The sequence below is a fragment of the Sorex araneus genome, chromosome 6 (genome assembly GCF_027595985.1).
Source record: "Sorex araneus isolate mSorAra2 chromosome 6, mSorAra2.pri, whole genome shotgun sequence".
Classification (NCBI taxonomy): Eukaryota; Metazoa; Chordata; class Mammalia; order Eulipotyphla; family Soricidae; genus Sorex; species Sorex araneus.
In genome coordinates, this window is record NC_073307.1 from 111,094,894 (window position 1) to 111,116,022 (window position 21,129).

Genomic DNA, 21,129 nt, shown 5'->3' on the forward strand with positions numbered 1-21,129 from the left:
CCTTCAACCTTTAGGTACCAAGTATGCGGCTAAATCTAAGTTAGGGTGGACCCAAATTCCTACCTAATTCCTGTACCAGACCTTTAGGTACCAATTATGCAACTAAATCTAAATTAGAGTGGACCCCACATTCTTACCCAAAAAGGCGATCATTAACTTTCAAAGGGCTGAACTGTAAACCAGAACATTCAATTAGTGTCTGGAGAGATAGTACAATAGGTTAAGACCCTGGCTATGCATGCAGAAGTCCTGGGCTCCATCCCCAGAATCCTATACGGTCCCCTGAGCACCACCAGCAGTAATTCCTGAGTGCAGAACTACTAGCAGTATGAGCAAGGATGGAAGTGCCCCCCCAAAAATAAAACCCAAAATAAAGAAAAACAACCTCAAAACATTCCAATCTGGGGCTGGAGTGGTAGCACAGCGGGTAGGGCATTTGCCTTGCACGCAGCCGACCCGGGTTCGAATCCCAGCATCCCATATGGTCTCCTGAGCACCGCCAGGGGTAATTCCTGAGTGCAGAGCCAGGAGTAACCCCTGTGCATCGCCAAGTGTGACCCAAAAAAAAAGCAAAAAAAAACAAAATAAAAAAAAATTCCAATCTATTCAGAAGCCAGATAATCTTTTGAAAGTAACCCCTAGGCTATTCTATAATCACCTGAAATGCAAACACAGTGCAGTGAGAGGATCGGATTTCCTGGACTGCACTCCAACCAACTTCCTGAAGGAGGATAGGGAAATGGGACAAATGTACCGATGGGGAAAAAAAAAAACCGATTTTTTCTATCTTGTATGACAACACACACTGGATCTCATCTTTACTGACTTGGTTGCCAAGGGGAACTTACTTCGTTCATTTACTGAACATTCCCAAAATCTTTACTAAGTAATCAAGTGGATTTCGGGGGCGTGGGGGACTGGCAATGAGGTATGAGGTCTCTGTAATAAAACCAAGAAGTAGTCACTCTGTCCCTTGCTTCAAGGAGCCCAAGAAAGGCATTAGGACTGGACCCACTTTGGGGACAGAAATAACCCAGGGGAGCAACAGCCCCCTTTCTTGAGGATGCTGCCTCCTCCCCAATTCACCTAAGTCCCCTGCAACTCTCACAGTGCTGAAAAGACGCGTAATTCCCACTAGTTCACAAAAGGTACGGGTTGCCAACTGTAGGAAACGTTACCTAAACTTCGTCACTCATTTCTACCCATGATCTTAAGTCTAGGGAACAGCTCGATGTCTTTGCCTTTTCTCCCCTTCCACTCGCGACATACACAGAAGGGAAAAGCGCAACGGGACGGCTGACAGTTACATACTTCCCAACTTGAACCTAAACACCGCCAACGGGCAAGCGCCTCCGCAGCAGGTCCTCCGGGCCGAGTCCGAGACCACCGCCCCGCCGCGTCCGCGGGCCCCCCGGGGGGGCTCCCCCCCCCCGCCCCGTCGCACGGGCCCCAGGTCCGCCTCAAACCGCGCGCGGGAAAAGCAGAGCCCTCGCCCCAAGGCCTCAGCGGGGTCCCGAAAGCCGCCCCCCGGGAACGGCGTCCCGGCTTCCGCTCCTATCCTCCGCCTCCCAAGCAATTCGGCCTCCGCAGGTCGACCCTCGGCACCCGCTCGGCAAAGCCCAGACGACCCCGAGAACGCGCGGCAGCGCGCCCGCCGGGAGAGCCCGGCCCCTGTGGGGAAAATGGCGCCCGTCACCCCGTCTCCCTCCCGGCTAGTCACAAGGACCGGCCTCCCTCCCTCGCTACAAAATGGCGCCTCCCGCTGGGGCCCCAGAATCGGCATAACGCACAGGCCTGCGCGGCGGTGTCAATCTGGAACGAGGCTTCCTGCGCACCAGTCAAACGCGGGCGCCGGCAGTCGTCCGGGCGCGCGAGCCACTCAGGCGCCGGCCGGCGGTCCGGGCGCGGCTGACGTCACAGCGAGGGGGCGGGGACCAGGCGGTGTCTTTTCCGCGTCGCCTGACCCGGAGCCAATGACGTGCAGGAAGCGTCCCGTGAGTGACGTAGGGGCAGTCCAATGAAGCCTGGGGGCGGGCCCCTCGCTCCAGCTATGCGGGTTGCGGGGCCCGGGGGCCGGGCGGCTGTTTCCTGTCCTGGTGCATGGTGGTCGGACGAAGGAATTGTTGGAAAATTTTCTCGGAGGTTCGTATATAAATGTGTTTTTACCCAGTGTGCATTATTCTCCGCCCGGCCGCCGCCCTCAGCGCGGCGGCGCGGGCCCACTTGGGCCCGGACTCTGACTCGGACGGTGCCTACCTTCGCCGCAGGCCTCGCCGATGCTACGGCCGGCCGCGGCAGCAGCGCTGGGCACCCGCGGAGTTTATTAATAACCCGCGGCCGCCACTCCGGGGCGGCGGAGCCTTTCTGCTGAGGACGCCACCCTTCCCCCCTCCCCCGCGCCTCCCCCCGCAGCCTGGGAGCGCCGTGCCCTGCCTGTACCCTCCGGGGACCGCCGAGGGGAGGGCTGAAGGAGGGGAGGGTGGAGCCCGCGGGAGTCTGGCGGCGCTGCTCCGCCTGACCTCCGCGCGGAGCGAGTCCCCAGGCGCCGCCGAGCGCCGCTCCCGGGGCTGGGCTGCTGGGCGCACGGACTCCGCGCTAGGCCCCAGCTGGGGCGCCGGCGGCAGGCTTGGCCCCGGGCCCGCCTGGGGACCCCACCTCCAGATTGCACTCAGAATTTCCTCCCACCTGCATCATGCACAAGTTCATTCCCACGCTTTATATTTTTTGTAAAGACTGTTGAGGCCTAACATCGACTATTAAAAATTCTCAATTTTATCGTACTTCTTTTTTTTTTTTCAGTTCCCCTCCACCCCCTCCGGTTAAAATATTCATGAAAGGGTATTTTAATTGCTTTGTAGTTTTTTGGGACGATTACCAATTTTTAGTTCCTCTTTGCTTTTTTTTCTTCTTTTTTTTACGGATTCCCCCGCCCCCTTGCATTAACAGAGTTAATTAAGGGGGGAAAATAAGGGAAAAATACACCACTGCCAAAGCCATTATTTAAATCAACTTCAGCCCTTGCTGCTTTGAAAATGCTAATAGAGCTGTGTAATCAAAGGGGGAGGGGGATAGTGAAAAATTGTAGATTCCAGGTTGTGATCATTATTCTGAAATCTTACTAGAAGATGCGAGTGTCTTGCTTTTATTATAAGTCTGTATTATGGGGGGGTGGGGGTTGCGTTTACAAAAGTATGCACTATGTAATTTTTAAAAGTGTACTTTTAGGTGATAAGTAGTAGCATGTATTAATTTTTTGTTTGTTTGCGGGCCATACCCACAGTTGCTCAGAGCTTACTCCTGACAGCACCTAGGTATTACTCCTGGCGGTGCAGAGGAGACCCATATGGGATGCCATGCAAGAGATGGAACCTAGTTTGGCCCTGTGCAAGAAAGTGCCCTGCTCTCTACTATTGACCCTGATCTTTTGACTGGTTTGGAAATTGTTAAGAGGGCTGTTTTTTCATTGCGCCCCCACTGGCACCACGGCCCTCTTCACTTTTTAAAAAATAGCTTTATTGCTCTCACACAACTTCGGCGTATTTAAAAGTGTGTAATTTGGTGGGTTTAATATACTTAACAGTTGTGTAACTGTCATCTCAGTTTTAGAACATGCTCATTGCTTCAAAAAGAATATGCCTTAGTAATTATTACCCGTTTACCCATATACACCACTACACCAGCCACTAACCTATGAATTTGCCTTTTCTGAACATTTCATGTCATTGCAATTACAGTTTGTGGTCTTCTGTGACTAACATCTTGTACTTAATATTTTCAAGGTTTATGTACGTGCATGTTAACCATGTATCTCTGCTTAATTTTTTTTTACATAGCTGAGTGTCTTTGTATGTTTCAGCATATTGACATAATAACCATCTGTTGATGGACATTTGGATTGATTCCACCTTTTGTCTGTTATGCATAAGTGCTGCTTTGAACATTCTTTTTGTTTTCAACATACTGCTTAGATCAGGTTTTTATGTGGTCATAGATTACTGCTTCTGTTGGGCAGGTACCTGAGGGTAACTGAACATATGGGCAACTATAAGAAACTTAGAAAATGTTTTCTGCAGTGACAGCTCCATTTTACATCTCTTCTTTCATTTATGAGTTCTAGTTCTCTGGGCCTTACCAGCTTTCATTATCGATCTTTTTTTGATATTTGCTGCCATAGTGAGTGTGATGTCATATCACTTATGATTTTGGTTTGCATCTCCTAGTGGCTGATGATATTGAACATTTTCTCTGCTTATTGATCATTTGTGTACTTTCCTGGCAGATGCATCTATTAGGATTCTTGTACAATTTTTAAATTTAATTATTTTGGGCTGGAGAGATAGTTACAAGCAGCTAGGGCGCTTTGGTTCTGGAAGTACATCCGAAAGTGTTCAGGGATTAGTCCTGACTCTGCTCAGAGATCACTCCTGAAAAGCTCTGGAGACCGTAAGTGATGCCAGGAATATAACCTAGGTTCGGCCATATGCAAGGCAAGCACCCTACCTGCTGTACTGTTGCTCTGGCACCAATCTTTTAATTAACTACAAAAGTTCTTTGTATAAAATTCCTTATTAGAATATGATTTGTGATCTCAATAATTAGCTTAGTGGTAGGGTGCGTGCCTTGTGTGTATGGGTTCGATTCCTGGCACTCCAAAAATAAAAACAACAGATATGTGAAATTCAAGATGTCCATAGTCCATGATTTGCAAAATGTTGTTTATGGAATATTACTGTGACATTAAAATTAATTTCATGCTCTTCATGGAAAGATCACCTAGTTGGACTGAAAAAAAAAGTGCCCCCATTTCAACTGTTGTTATTTATAGCATATATGTGATTTATGATTATGTGAGGTGAAATTTCAGTACTGAAACTTTCATCATTATTTTTTTGGAGGGTGGAGGAGTGGGAGAAGTTCTCAGGATCATATGGTACCCAGCCTCCTGAGTCCCATTATTTAATTTTTGAGGTTTTCATGTAGTCTTTGTTTATATTTTAATTTGAGGATTTACTTAAAGCTTTCCATTCCTGGCTGTTGCTTCAGTACACGCTGTTTTGGTTTGGTTTGGGGTCAGTTCTCATGGGCTGTCCCTGACTCTGCTCAGGAGTCACTTCTGGAGGTGCTAGGGGGATCATATTTGGTGCCAGGTATTTAATGGTACCTAGTGACGTCCAAGTGCTTTAACCCTTGCCCTATTGTGCCTTAACCCCTGTCCTATAGTGCCTTAACCCCAGACCTGTTGCTCTGGCCCTGCAGTGTTTTACCTTTCCCTCCCTGCTGTTATCATCATCGGCTTTTTGGGAACTGCACACTTTTGGTTGTGTTGCTCACCTGGGCTAGCACATCCTCCTAACCCCCAGAGTCACATTTTAGCTGCAGTGCGCTTGTGTGCATATCTTATGCTCTGTTGTGATAGGGAGTGGGGGTGGGGTTTCCACATATCTAAAACAGTCTTGCTTGTGGGGGGGGACACTCTGGGTCTTAGCTCATGGCCTTAGGCTACAAGGCAGTTGCTTTTTACTGAGCCACCCTGAGTTGCAAAATTGGGGGAGGAGGCCTGTCAGCCTGGATTGCTTCTTCAGCCCAGTGCTGGGGTCGAGGGTTTGTTCGCAGCATTGCTGGGGGCTCCTTTATGCCTGTACTCCAGCCTGAACCATCAATCCCCTTAGCCTTCCCAGGGTGATTTAAAAAAAAATGGATTTATCATTGCTTATTTCTTTGTTTAATTTGCATTTTGAGGGACAGCCTTTATGAGTTAGTGTTTCAACCTTTAATGTATTATCAGTGCCAGGTAATGTAATGTCAGATGATATTTTGTTTGGTTGGTTTTTGGGCCACACCTCCTGGGAACTTAAGGATATCTCCTTGTAGTACTCTGGAGACAACGTGGTTCTGGGGATCGAACAGGATTTGTTCCTGGAGTTAAATGCCTTAGACCCTGCCATACAATTTCCCTGGCCCATGATTCTGATTTAGGTATTTTTGTGCTATACCCAGAGGTGCTCATGGCCTACTCCTGGCTCTATGCTTAGGAATCAGGAATCTTTTCTGGAGGTGCTGGGAGAGCATGTGCGGGGCTAAAAATTGAACCAAGTTGTCAGCATGCAAGAGAAGAGCTTTCCTCCCTGTTCTTGATCATTTTTAAGGGGCACTTAGGGACCAGAACAGTAGTTCAGCAGGGAGCGTGCTTGCCTTCCACATGGCTGACTCCATTTCCATCCCCAGTATCCCTTATGGCTCCCCGAGCCCACCAGGGTTAATCTCTGAGCACACAACCAGGAGTAAGTTCTGAGCACTACTGGGTGTGGCCCAAGACCCTAAATAAATAAAGATGGGTTTAGGCTGCAAAATGTCTTGTTCCTTCATAGAAAAAAAATGGTTTTTGAAAAGTGATTTTATTACCTCTTTCCCATAAATTGAATCCTATTTTAAAATTGTTCTACATTTGAGCCTTCCCCCCTCAAAAAAAAATTGGTGTGCAGTGAGAACTTTTAAATAGTCATCTATTAGTGTGTCGACACAGACATTTAAATTGAGTGCCAGACACATAGTACAGGGATAAGGTGCCTTGCATATATGGCTGACCCTGAAGCATAGAGCCAGTGGTCAGCCCTGAATACCACCGGTGACCCAAACCAAAAAACACATTTAAGTTCTAACTTAGTTTGTTTTGTTGGGTGTTTTTTTTTTTTTAGCAGATTTATTCATTTTTGTTTTTTTGTTTTTGGACTTCCTTCTGGCTCTGTACTCAGCAATCACTTCTAGAGGGGGTTGAGGGACTGTATTTGGTACAGGGAAACAAACTCAGGTCGGCTGCGTGCAAAGCAAGCGCCCTACACACTGTACTGTCATTGCAACCCCCAAACCTAGTTTCATACCTAATATACCACTAGCCTGTTCTTAATTTTACTAGGCATTGAATGAAAGGATTTTGTTGAGTGGCTTACATATGTGAAATTTTAATCTTGACTACAAACAAATCAAATACTAGCAATTCCTGTTTTGCAGGTGAATCACTGAAGTTTAGTGTAACTTGGCCAACTATTATAAGAAACTTGAACAGATGATTGGGTCAAATGCCTCAACTAAGTTCAGTAAACTACCAGGAACTCACCTCTTATTTTTTGTTGTTGTTGTTGTTTTGGTTTGGTTTTTGGCACCTGGTGATGCTCAGAGTTTACTCCTTTCTCTGCACTTAGGGATCACTCCTAAAGTTTTGGGGAACCATATGGGGTGCTGAGGAGCGAACTAAGGCTGGCTGTGTGCAATGCAAGCACCTTCCCCATTGTATTGTCTCTTCAGCCCCCTTTAACTTTGTTGTTTGTTTGTTTGTTTGTTTGTGGGCCACAATCAGCAGTGTTCATGGGTTATTCCTAGCTTTACCATCTGGACCATGTGGGATGCTTTGAACTCAGAGTATTTGTTCAGCAAATACTTAGCATAGGCCAGAATAGAGGAGGGCTCTGCCATTTCGGAACTTAAAGAATTCACTTGGAAATTCTTTGGACCAGAGATTTAGTCCAGCAGGTAGGGCACTTGCCTGGCACATGGTCGAACTGGATTTTATTCCCAGCACCCCATATGGCCTCCCGAGCCCTGCCAGAAGTGTCCCTGAGTGCAGAGCCAGGAATAAGCCCTGATCACAGCTAGGTGTGACCCAAAAGCAACAAAAAGATTCTGATGAGGGCATTGAAAATGAGAGTTCTTTGCGAGAGTAAGGGGAGGAGATAAGGCTGAATATTATGTACAGAAGCAGTGTTGTGTTTTGGGAACTGGATATATCTATCTATAAACACCTGAGTACCACGGGTGTTTAGATATAGTTATAGCATTTGTATTCTAAAATGTTAATTGTCTTAAACTCATTCATTAAACATATTCCTGAGTGTCAAAATGCAAGGAATATGTCACTCAGCGGGCTAAGCGCATCCGGAGACCAGGCTTTCTCCCTAGCTCCAGTGTCTCCCCATCATCATTCCCTGCTCCCCCATCCAGGACTGCAGGGTGTGGCCCACAAGTGTGTCCTGCACCCCTCCACCCAATCAATCAATCAATCAATCAATCAATCAATAATGGCAGGACCCTAGAGAGCCCAGAGGCTGAATGCGTACTCTGCATGAGGGAGGCCTGGGTTTGTTCCATAGCACTGAAGCTGGAAGTAGTCCCTGAGCATTGCCAGATGTAGCACAAAACATTTTTTGTTTGTTTGTTTTTCAGGCCATACCTGGATGTGCTAGAGCTTATTCCATATTTTGATAAAACTGTTTAATTCTGGGGGGCTAACGCAATTCTACTTTTGTCCCCTCGGCCCCAAAGTTAAAAGCTGTTGTTATGGCTTATTATGTGGTTCAGTACCAGCACTTATGCTTTATATATGTGAGGCCATAGGTTCAGTTGCCACACTGAAAGGGGGATAAGACTATAGATTAATTAGAATGTTGTTAGTTTTTTTTGTTTTTGTTTTTAAGTTTTGTTTTTCCTGTCAGACGCAGGCAAACAAGGCTTCCTAGCTCATGGCAGCCCTGACAATGAATGTCTATAGGCCTGGCAAAGAAAAGTTCCTTCCAAAGCTCCATGGGAGAGAGGCCTTTGTTTCTTTATGTTCATTTTTTCTTTTCAGGAGTGGGTAGGGGGTGTTTGGGGCCACACCCAGAACTGCTTACTTGTAGCAGTTCTCAGCCTATGTCTGTGCCAGGATTTAACTGGCTCCACTGCATGCAGAGCAAGCACCTTCATCCCTGTGCTCTCTTTACTCTTGTTTGTTTTATTTTCCTTTATGAGCTATATTCAGCCATGCTCAGGGACCATTTCCAGCTTAATTCTCAGTGTCATGTCCAGCAGGTGCTCGTGGACCATATACCAAGGATAAAATTCAGGCTCCATCCCTTTGAATCATCTTCTGTACCCAAACAAGCCTAACACCAATGCTCCCTCTCCCCCCCCAAAAAAAAAACACCACTATTTTTTCTTGTTGTTTTGCTTTGTGAGCCACAACCAGCAGTCATACCTATTGCTGAATTCAGATCACCATATGGGGTACTGGCCTTCCAACCTGGGACAGAGGGGCATAGGGCAAGCCTATCCTGCCCATTGGAGTATTGCTCTGGCCTCCTGAAAAATTTATTTTTTTAATTTTAATTTTAATTTATTTATTTTTTTGCCTTTTGGGTCTCACCCGGCAATGCACAGGGGTTATTCCTGGCTCTGCACTCAGGAATTACCCCTGGCGGTGCACAGGGGACCATATGGGATGCTGGGAATCAAACCCAGGTCGGCTGCGTGCAAGGCAAAAGCCCTACCCGCTGTGCTATCGCTCCAGCCCCGAAAAATTTATTTTTTAATGGTTAAATTATATGTGTCTAGCTGTAAGACGTTCGCCTTTCACGCAGCCAGCCCGTGTTTGATTCCTCCACACCTCTCGGAGAGCCCGGCAAGCTACTGAGAGTATTGCACCCCCACGGCAGAGCCTGGCAAGCTCCCCGTGGCGTATCTGATATGCCAAAAGCAGTAACAAGTTAGTCTCACACTAAGAGACGTTACCGATGCCCGCTCGAACAAATCGATGAGCAACGGGATAACAGTGACAGTGACAGTGTCAGTGCTTAATAAGGAACGTAATATTTGTAGTAGGAAAATTAAGTTGTTAGAAGTGTATTGAAAGTGATATTTGTCTCTTGTCTCAGAGTATAGGGAGGAGAAGGAGAGAAATAGAGTGAACGGGAAGGGGGAAAGAGATGAGAAGCAACCAGGACAGAGGTCAAGGGAATTTAAGTACATTGGTGGCGTTGAGGAACGATAGAGCTCAATATCCAAACCACAGAGTCAACAACATTGAAATCATGAGACCCAAATTTTAATAACTAGACTTAGAAGATGCCTGTCAAGATGGTCTGGGCTGGGGCGGGGGTAGAGGAGGGAACCTGGCAATATCGGTGGAAGGAAGTTGACATTGGTGACAGATTTGGTGATGGAATATTGTATGTCAAAAACCAATTATGAATGACTTTGTTATGCACAATGCTTTAATAAAATTGGGGGAGTGATACTTGCGAAGATTAGCATCTTGGAAAACGAGAAATTTTCAAAACTGAGCTCAACGGGAGTAATTTCTGAGCAGAGCCAGGAGTAACCTCTGAATATCACCAGATGTGACCCAAGAACCAAAAGAAAATAAATTTTCAAAACCATATTTTTTTTGTTGTCACATCTGTTGGTGTTCAGGGTTTATTACTCCTGGGTTTCGTGGTCAGGGATCATTCCTGGCAGTGCTCAGGGGACTATATGCATTGCTGGGGATTGAACTGGGGATGATTGGCCTGGAAGGCAAGTGCCTTAACCTCTCTGACCCCTGAAATGTTACTTTCACACAGGATTCTTAAAACTTTTTCTACTTTCAACCCTTTTTCACTCAAGAAAATTTTACCTGACCTCAAATGCACAGGAGTATATAAGTCAAGCATTTACTAATGGCAAACTATTAAAAAATTACTTTAAAACAAAACTTTTAAGATTTTCTTATGACCAGAATTCAGCTATATTACCCCAGTTTAAGAAACTCGAATATGCACTATTTGGATAGGAATAGTGCATCCTATTCCTATAGGAACCTGTTTCGAGAAGAAAACAGGTGGGGGAAATAACACAGTTTGAAGTGTTAAACTATTGAGAATTAGTGTTTTCAGTTTGTAGTTTATGTTACAGCACATAATGGAATTTTCAGTGATAACAAAGCAAAATATGGGGAACTGGTAAATTATTGAGTTAGAAACAAAAGAGAGCCGAGAAAAGAGATTGGAGAAAATTACTAAACTGGAAGCAAAAGAGAGACTGGAGAAAAGAGGGCACACAGAGGCAATTTCAGTAGTTAAGGTGTGAGGAGATGGAAGACAAAGCCTTTAAAGGATAAGGATCATGGAGCTGGTAACTGCCCTATTGTAAGGTTAGGAATGAGGATTGGGACTTGTCAAGATAGTTCAGTGGACTCCCTCTTTCTTTGCTTCCCCTTGCTTTGCATTTCCTGTCCTGGCACTGCATGGTCCCCAAAGCACCCTGAGTGTGGCTTAAAAACAAAACAACAAAATATATAGAGAATGAAGTTGAGGTTTAGTCGGGCTTTTTTATATTCGGGCTTAGGGTCAGATTTAGTTTGGAAAAAAAAATTCTAACTGCTAATAAAATGGTTTAAAAGCTGGGGTCAGGGAATGGCAAGAGTGGCAAAATGCCAGTCTTGCAATCATGAAGCTATGAGTTTGATCTCATACACCTCAGGCAGGTGTGTACAGTCATCACTACTCGAGTGTGCAACCCCCAGAGAGCACTGGTGCTGAAAATGTGCAGGCACATGGCCAAGTATGTGACCTCCAGTGAGTACTACTACCAGACTGCAAGAATTCCACAACTGTGTGATGCCTGGCAGACACCACGGCCAGGTGTGGAACTCCTGGCAAGAACCACCACCAACCCTGTGTGTAACCAACAGCGAATGGAAGGGAAGGTGGAAAGAGATTTAAAAGCCTCTCAAATTTACATTATTATAGTTATATATTATATATAATTTATAACCACATAAAATTATACAGACACACATATATATTTGGGTTTTAGGCCATCCTCAGAGGTGCTCAGTGCCGATTCTTGGCTTTCAGGGAGCACTTCTGGTTGGGTTTGGGTGACTATATGGGGTGCCAGGGATTGAATGTGGGTTTGCCATGTGCAAGGCAAGTACCCTACCTACTGAACCACCACTCTGACCCCTATTTTTAAAAATATGAAATTTTTTTCTTTTTGGGTTACACCTGGCGATGCACAGGTGTTACTCCTGGTTCTGCACTCAGGAATTACTCCTGGCGGTGCTCAGGGGACCATAGGGGATGCTGGGAATCGAACCCGGATTGGCTGCAAGCAAGGCAAACACCCTACCACTGTGCTATCACTCCAGCACAGTGATACGATTTTTTTTTTCTTTTTGGATCACACCTGGCGATGCACAGGGGTTACTCCTGGCTCTGCACTCAGGAATTATCCCTGGCAGTGCTCAGGGGACCATATGGGATGCTGGGAATCGAACCCGGGTCGGCTGCGTGCAAGGCAAATGCCCTACCCGCTGTGCTATTGCTCCAGCCCCAGTGATTTGAATTTTTTTTTATTGAATCATCATGTGGAAAGTTACAAAGTTCTCAGGCTTGTGTCCCCTCAGTGATATGAATTTTTAATAGGATTGTTTATCTAGACTTAAAGAATGGTAGAAAATGCAAAACAGGACTCAGGAATGATTCCTGAGTGCAGAGCTGGGAGCAAGTCCTGAATACCAGGTGTGCGCCCGTCCCCAAATGGAAGAAAACATGTGCAGATCTTGTATCTGGTAAGGAATTCATATGCAGGATATTCATTAACTCTTATAATTTATAAAACTATAAGTTTATATGTACATATAGTTGTATAAATTTATATATACAATTTATAAAGTAGCTCTTTTAAATAGGCAGGGAATCTAAATAGATAATTTTCTAAAGAATATACACCAAAGGCCAAGAAGCCAGTAATGTTGTCTGTGGGAGATGTGTGACTCCCACCAAGATTGTCCTCTCCCGACCCTCTCCTCACCCCAGTTGTGTCTTATATGAAAGTGGGGAGAAGGTGGTAGCCTCAAGAAAGTAGCTTACAGCTTCTCTCAACTCACTTCAGTCACTTGGGAAAGTGCCTGCAGAAATCTAGGACTGATGTAAGTGAGCCATGAGAACCTGCATGGTAGACTTATTTCTCACCAGCCCAGGGGTGTTTTTCCAACTACACCTGAATTCCATTTGTTCTGCCTAGTGTGGGAAATGATCCCTGCAACCTGATTTCTCAGGGACGTGTGGAGCTCAGACTGGGGCAAAGGATTGTCCTCTGCCTTTTGTCTTTTGTCTTTTCTTTAGGAAAAGAAAGTCCTAAATCCTACCCAGGCACTTCCAGATCCATTTCCTTTCCTCATGGGCAAAGAAGTTCAGATGACAACTAATAGTGAAGTAAAACAATTTTGGTGAATAAAGAGAGAGAGGGGGAGAGAGATACGTGCTCAAGAGAGACCGCGGACTTTCCTCAGAGTGGAAAGTACATAGTACACATCTCCGCCGATGTTCCAGCAGTAGACCATCCCCTCCCCTGGAATTCAGCCTTGCTTTGGACCTGGAATTCTGCATCTCAGTGGTTTTCCAGGTCACATGGGTCCTTTGTCTCAAAGGCATGCCTTTGGACTGGTTCCGATTCCGAACTGTTTTTCTGAGTATACCAACAGTTCCCCCCACCTCCCCACACAACAACAGGCCCACTAGGCAGTCTAAATGAATAGTTTTGTTGCCAGTGGGAGGTGCGATTACCCCCCCAGTGAAAGATTAGGGTTCCCTTTGTGGCTTATTCAAGAGAGGAAGAGATAGGCGACAGCCCCAAGAAAGGAGTCTACCAGTTCCCGTCTACCCGCCTCAGTCAGCTAATGAACCTCTGCACAGTCAGACCTCAAGTCTCACAGCCCCTGAAAGTCCCCTGTTCTGTGGGGATAGGACTGGGAGAAGGGAGGCTCGGGGATCCCTGCCACCTGATTTCTCAGGGAGCTGTGGACTCAGGCTGGAGCAAGGATTTGCTATTTAAGGAAAGTCCCAATGCCATTCAGATCTGATGCTTTTCCTTCAAAGAAAAGAATAACAGGAGGAGATGAATAGTCAAGTAAAATAAGCTTATTAGAAGAAATTCACTTAGCGAAGTGCGAGAGGAGAGGAAGGAAAACGAGTTCAAGAGAGAACAAGGGCTTCTCCAGCGTGGAAAAAGCCAGAACACGTCCCAAGCAGTGATGTGTGAGCTAGTTTCCCCAGAATGTGGAAATGCGCTCTAAAATAAAAACATACACTTCTCAAGAGGAGATGCAGGCATGGGCGGCCTCTTTCTCTGCCAAGTCATATAGTTTCCCCAGGCAGCCCCCTCCCCCAACTCCCATCTGTTGCTAGGGTGGTTGCCAGGAGGGAGAGCTTGGAGCAGTCAGTGGTCTTTTGATAGTCTTCACAGGGCCTTTGTTGTAGCTGTGGAGCTTCTCCTTCCAGGGGGTCCAGCCACCTTTCAGAAAGCCATCCATGCACCTGGCCTGGAATTCTGCATCTCAGTGGATTTTCAGGATCCTGAGAAGGGTCTTTTGTGTCAGGCCTTTTTGCCTTCTGACTGATTTAAGTTTGTTTTATTTTGTTTTTTGGCTTTTTGGGTCACACCTGGTGATGCACAAGAGTTACTCCTGGCTCTGCACTCAGGAATTACTCCTGGCGGTGCTCAGGGGACCATATGGGATGCTGGGATTCTAACCCGGCTTGGCCAAGTGCAAGTAAACCGCCCTACCTGCTGTGCTATCGCTCCAGCCCCTGCCTTAAGTTTTAAACAATGTTTTCCCAACATGTATTACCAGGCTCCCCTCTCCTCCTGAGTACAACAGCATATAGTAAGTGATCATGGAATTGTAAGCTGTCATTATTATTTCCTAGTTGGTATATTAATAATGTTTTATTGAATTATCATTAGAAATTAGAATTTTACTAAGATTACTGGAGCATAAAATATTTAGAGGTGACTAGAGTAAGATTATAGGATAGAGTAACCGCTTATTTTGACTTGCCCAAGACTGTCCTAGCTCTGTGTGTGTGTGTGTGTGTGTGTGTGTGTGTGTGTGTGTGTGCAGACAGAGAGGAATCTAACCCTGAACTCTAGCCCTTTGAACCATCTCACCAGCCCCTATTCTAATTGAAAAAACTCCCCACCATTACCAAAATGAGGCTGGAGTTACAGCCCATGGATATATGTGGCAGACTTACATGTGGCAGATTAGGTCCCCAGCACCTTGTTTGATCCCTTGAGCATTACCAGGAATGATCCCTGAGCTCAGACCAAGAGCTGAAGGGACTGGAGAAATAGTACAGTGGGTAGGGTGCTTGCTTTGCACATGGTTGACCTGGATTCAATCTCTGGCATCCTATATGGTCTCCCAAGTCCCACTAGGAATGATCCCTGAACACAAAGCCATTGTTAACCCTGAGCAAGGTTGTGTGTGACTCATCCCCCATAGGTGATGATATCCTGTAGTCTAATAGGGACAACCTAGAGATGACTTAGTGGCATAAAGCCCTTTCCCTGCAACTCTACACCAAAAAATAAAACCCAAAGATTTTAAAACTGTCAGGGCCAGAATTATAGTACAGTAGAGAGGGTGCTGCCTTACATAATGGTCAACCCCAGCATCCCATGGGCACAGCCTGGAGGGATTCCTGAGTGCAGAGCCAGGAATAAGCTATAACACTATGGGTGTTGCCCCCAAACAAAATTTTTAAAAGTGAAAGTGAATGTTCCCTGTTCATAAACTTCTGCAGTATTAAACAAATTGAGATGCTTATCTACCTTTCCTGTGTGGGTGGAAGTGGGATTTCACATCCACTGATCCTTATGTTCTGGAACGGCTCTTAGCTCTGTGCTCAAGGGTTGCTCCAGGTGGTTCTCAGGAAAGTGCATTGCAGGGGTCAAATGTAGGCCTTCTGCATGCAGAGCATAGGCTCAACCCCATGAGCTATCTCTCTGGCATCTACTTTATTGGAAATACTTTATTTTACCACATAGTCATCACCACAATGAAATCGTTGCACCCTATTTTGAAGTAATCTCAGCAGTTTTTGTGCCACACCTAGCAATGCTTAGGGGTTACTCTTGACTTTGTACTCGGGAATTATTCCTGGTGGTACTCAGGGTACCATATGGGATGCTGGGGATTGAACCTGGGGTCAGCCATGCGTAAACACCCTTCCAGCTGCACTGTTGCTCTGTCCCTCCAGTCCCCTCCCCCCACTGCCACAATTGTTTTTTTCTTTTCTTTTTTAAAGTTTCACATAATGGTTGCGTCCTACTCTTTTGCAAAAAATTTTGGTATGAAGCATACAACGTCTATGCAAGGAAATTTGGTATTAGTAGAGTTCAGATTATAATACTTAACTGTGTGGGGAAATGGGTAGTATTAAAGATTTTAACAGAAACTGGCTATAACTGAATTTGAAAGTGCTTATACTGTGTTAAGGTGATTAGATTAAAGCGGTATCTAGGAAGCTGATATTGTCCAAGTGGGTGACAGTATCCTGCTAATTTAATAGGAGGGATAACCTAGACGATGGCTCAGTGGCATAAAACCCTTTCCTACCAAGTGTCAGGCCACAACTTGAGGCCCTAACGCTGCTGCTGCTGTATGTGCTAAGTTAATCCTGAGTGTGAGCTCCAGTGGAGGAAGTAAGATAATGTAAAAGGAGAAGAAGTGAGTGAATATGACAGATAAATTTAAGAAATGGAGTGGTTATTATCAGTTTGATAATATCAGTAAATAGGAGAGATTAGAACTGCTGGGTAACTGAGTTTATTACGAAGGTGGAAAAAACAGATTTTTGTGGGAAACTATTGAGATGAAGGTACCTCCACCACAGTTTATAAAGGCCAATAAGCAGTCTGTCTATATAGGTCAGAAATATTTAATATAAAAAAAGAGATTTTAGAGGACTTATAAATTGAAGTGCTCTTTGAGACTGTGTTAATGGATATGATTAAGCAAGAGGAAAATTGCTTAGAATGAAAAATTAGAAACAGGATCAGAAGAGGTTGGGAAAAAACTTGCATGTCCCCTCCAAGATTGTTCTGTTTAACTAAGTTAGATCTAAGAAGGGCTTGGTAAATATGAGATCTACTAAACAGGCTTATTTCTGACCAAAAGTCATGTTTACTATCTTATTCTATGCCTTTTAGGACAATGGATCTATTTTGTTAGAGTTGTATGCCTGCAGTGCCCTCCGTATTTGTTGAACAATTCTTCCCTTAACCATTGGAAGGTGAGCAAAATAGGTAATAATGTATTGGCATGTATGACTTAGGATGAAGATAGAATAAATATAGCATTGTACTTTTGAAATGACTGTATATTTAAAACATTTTTTGTAGGGCAGGGGTGTAGAGTCTACTGTTAGCACTACTCAGGGCCTGTTCCTGGCTCTGTGCTCAGGAGTGTCCACTGGAAGGCTCTGGGGGGAATTATATGAATGGGGGGTGAAACTGGGGTCAGCCTTATGCAAGGCAAATGCCGTATCTCCTATACTATCTCTCCAGCCAGCCCTGAAATGACTAATTTTGTTTTTTTTAATGGAAAATGTCAGAAGGAGGGTTTGGACTATTTCATACTTTGTCCTGTTGCTGATTCTATTTTGGAACTCCCTAGGTGGGGCTGGAGCAATAGTAGTACTGTGGATAGGATGTTTGCCTTACACACAGCCAACCCAGGTTTGACCCTCAGCATCCAATATGGTCACCCAAACCTGCCAGGAGTGATCTTTGAGTGCAGAGCCAGGAGTAAGCCCTGAGCACTGCCAGGTTGCCCCCCAAACAAAAACAAAACTCCCTAGGTTTTGTGCAAGAGAACCATGGCATACAAGCTACTGTTTTGTGCAACCAGCCAAATTATTAGCTCTACTTTGAAGTTGGAGAGAAAAAAACAATTTGCGGGGGTGGGGGGTCATACCCAGCAGTGATCAGAGGATACTTGTGGCTCTGCATTCAGGAATTACTCTGGTAATGCTCAGGGGACCATATGGGATGCTCAGGATTGAACCTGGGTCATGCAAGACAAGTACCCTACCTGGGTATTGCTCTGGTCACTAAGAAAATATTTCATACAGTTTTTTCACATCAGCTCTTCAGTTAACATCAAACCACCTCCAAAGTTGACATACTTGAGTGCAGAGTCTAGACCTAGACCTAGATATTCATCTCTAAATTTGTGTCTCACATTTTGTATGTGGGGGGCAGGGGCACACAGACACACCCTGCAATGCTCAGGGTTTACTATTGGCTCTGCACTTAGGAATTACTCCTAGTGGATTGAACCCAGGTCAGCTACATGCAAGGCAAGTTCCCTACCCACTGCACTCTTGCTCTGGCCCCAGTCACTTTATTTTTCAATTATTTTGGAGGGAGGTTTGGGCCATAGTCAGTGGAATTTGGGGCTTACTTCTGACTCTACTTGAGATCCCTCCCAGCCAGATCCTGTTTTTTTGTTTTTTGTTTTTTGTTTTCTTTTTTTGCTTTTTGGGTCACACCCGGCAATGCACAGGGGTCACCTCCTGGCTTTGAACTCAGGAGTCACTCCTGGCGGTACTCAGGGGACCATATGGGATGCTGGGAATCAAACCCGGGTCGGCCGTGTGCAAGGCAAACGCCCTACCCGCTGTGCTATTGCTCCAGCCCCACCAGATCCTGTTTCTAAATGGCCCTTTGGCAAAGCCTTCAAGTTCCAGTTGGTTACTTATCCAAATAGAATATTGTGCTGCCCACTTAGTATAAACTTTTAATTACATTATTTTTTCCCCTTAACCTTTACGTTGTTCCTGGGATGGCTGGTGGTAGAACACATTTGATGGTGGTGCTTGTACAGTTTGATTGGAATGCCTTCTTCTAGCATTTTGCTTTGAGCTTATGTTTTATGTTTTTAAAAAGTTTTTGTTTTTGTTTTGTTTTAGGGCCAAGTCAGCAATGCTTAGGGGTTACTTCTTGCTCTGCTCTCAGGAATTACCCTGATGGTATTTGGGAGACCATATGGGATGCTGGGGATCAAACCCAGGTCTGCCACATGTAAGGCAAGCACCCTACCAGCTAGACTATCTTTCCAACCATTATCTTTATTTATTTATTTATTTATTTATTTATTTATTTATTTATTTATTTATTTATTTATTTGCTTTTTGGGTCACACCCAGCAATGCACAGGGGTCACTCCTGGCTCTGCACTCAGGAATTACCCCTGGCGGTGCTCAGGGGACCATATGGGATGCTGGGATTTGAACCTGGGTTGGCCGCGTGCAAGGCAAACGCCCTACCCGCTGTGCTATCGCTCCAGCCCCTATCTTTATTTATTTTGATTTGGGGGTCACATCAGACAGTGCTCAGGGCTTACTCCTATCATTATGCTCAGGATTACTCTTGATGGGGGTTGAGGGGCCAAATGGGGTGCCATGTATCAAACCCAGGTAGGTTGTGTGTCAGGCAAGTGGCCTTCCCACTGTATTATCTCTTCAGGTATTTATGGTCATCTTTATATCTGATGAAATATTCTTTAATTCATAATGTAGTTGGTTAGGCATTTTTAATCCAACTACCCACTCTTTGTCTTTGGTTAGTGAGTTTAGACCATTCACATTGAATAATTTTTGATAACATAGGGCTTTTTCTGTATAGCACTAGTAAAAGAAATGTAGAGGAAGGGGTGGAGCGAGAGCACAGCAGGTAGGGCGTTTGCCTTGCACGTGGCCGACCTGGGTTCGATTCCCAGCATCCCATATGGTCCCTCAAGCACGAGCCAGGAGTAACCCCTGTGCATTGCCGGGTATGACCCAAAAAGAAAAAAAAAAAAAGAAATGTAGAGGAGAGAAGACAGGCAGAAACTGTTGTGGTTGGGTAATAAGAAAGTTTGAAATTAAGTGATCGGGGCAAGAGCGCGAGTACAACAGATAGGATATCCCATATGGTCCCCCAAGCACCACCAGCAGTAATTCCTGAGTGTAGAGCCAGGAGTTACTCCTGAGCACTGCCAGATGTAGCTCCAGAACCAAATAAAAAAGAAATTAAGTGATCAGGGTTAGTGCCATTGTAGTAACAAGGAACAAAAGACTCAATGAAGGCAAGGAATACTGAAGTCACAGTGAAATGTTTTGGGCAGAAGGAGCCTCAGTGTAAAGGTCTGGAACTACTGAACACTCCGCTTGTTCTGGAGCAAGGTGTGTGGCTGAAGTGGAATGACTGTAAGAGCCTAGGGAATGAGTGACCTCATACGTCAGTGCAAGGACCTTTGACCATACTCTGATAAGAAATCAGAGAGTTTTAACTAAATGTGTTCTAAATGTTTCCCTTCCCCCAAAAGGGTACTGTGAGCCTGGGGGTCAGCTTAGTGGTCAAGCACTTGCCTTGCATGTGTAAGACCCTGGGTTCGGTTCCCAGCACCTCCAAGAAAAAGGGAAAAAGAAAAGGAACTCTGGCTCCTGTGCAGCAAGACTGGGGAGGGAGGTCCCAGGAGCAGGGAGACGTGGGAGGATGCTCTTGAGAAATGTGGTTAGAGATGGCTATGGCTTGACTCAGGGAAGTATGGTAAAGGTGCTCATAAGTGGTCATATGCAGGCTAGGTTTCTGAAGATTGAGCCACCAGGACTGCTTTTGCCTGAAGGATTCTCATTTGGGAAATTGAGGGTGTGGCTCAGAACTTACAAGGTGAGACTTGTCTATTTGCTCAGTAGTTCACTGGTGAATTATAACAAGTTTATCATGAACTCTTGGGTTAGAACTTTTATGCTTCAAATGAAATGAAATGTCAGTTTATTTTGAACATTATGGGGACAAAGTCTTCCTTGCAGGCATGAGGCCCTGGGTTTGATCCTGGGCAGTACCCTGGTTGCCAGGTACGATGCTGGTGGCACTAGCATTTGGGACCAATGGTGCCATGACCGAGTATGCATTCTCCACTGCACTGCAGCCAAGTGTGCCCAAGCACCACATTTTGAAAAGCACCCAGACTTAGTGTATGAGCACTGTGACCAAGTACACGCACCCCTGGCATTACAGGAATAAAGGGGAGGAAAAAGGAAAAGGGGAAAACCTTAATTTTTAAACTTTGAAGTAATAAAGCAGTAGATTTAACGATACTTTGTGATTCATAATATTATATTATTGAGCACTTACACTCAGGAGTCATGCCTGCTGGTGCTCAGGGGACTTGGCGGTGCTGGGGATCTTGCATGTAAAGCATGTGCTCCAAGCCATTTATTCGTGCTCCCTTCCTGCTTTCCTTCTTTTTTTGTCATGAAGTCTTTTTGATCCAATTTAAGGTTCCAGTTAATGTAGCATACATATTCTTTATGTCACACACACTACTCTATGTTTCAAGTTTTTTTATTTTTCTTCAAGGTAGAAAATGTTGTTAGCCCAAATAAACCGAGATTCTCAGGGAATGACAGAGTTTCCTGGAGGAGGAATGGAGGCTCAACACGTTACCCTGTGCCTGACGGAGGCAGTGACTGTGGCAGGTGAGTGGTTGTGTTTGATGGGATC

The 21,129-nt window shown here is 45.2% G+C and overlaps 1 protein-coding gene across 9 annotated transcripts in view; it reads left to right on the top strand.

Annotated features, from left to right (window-relative positions):
- Positions 1-2,031: 2,031 nt before the first annotated feature.
- ZNF143 (zinc finger protein 143) overlaps positions 2,032-21,129 on the top strand; it is a 72,838-nt gene continuing 53,740 nt past the window's right edge. For 5 of the 9 annotated variants that reach the window (XM_055143897.1, XM_055143905.1, XM_055143904.1 and 2 more), the window contains exons 1-3: positions 2,032-2,142; positions 16,789-16,871; positions 20,986-21,104. In XM_055143897.1, coding sequence (XP_054999872.1) covers positions 20,993-21,104 — 112 coding nt within the window. In that variant the 5' untranslated portion in view covers positions 2,032-2,142; positions 16,789-16,871; positions 20,986-20,992. Of the gene's footprint in view, positions 2,143-16,788; positions 16,885-18,551; positions 18,664-20,985; positions 21,105-21,129 lie in introns of all 9 variants that reach the window. The other 4 variants (XM_055143898.1, XM_055143900.1, XM_055143899.1 and 1 more) reach the window with 4 other exon arrangements.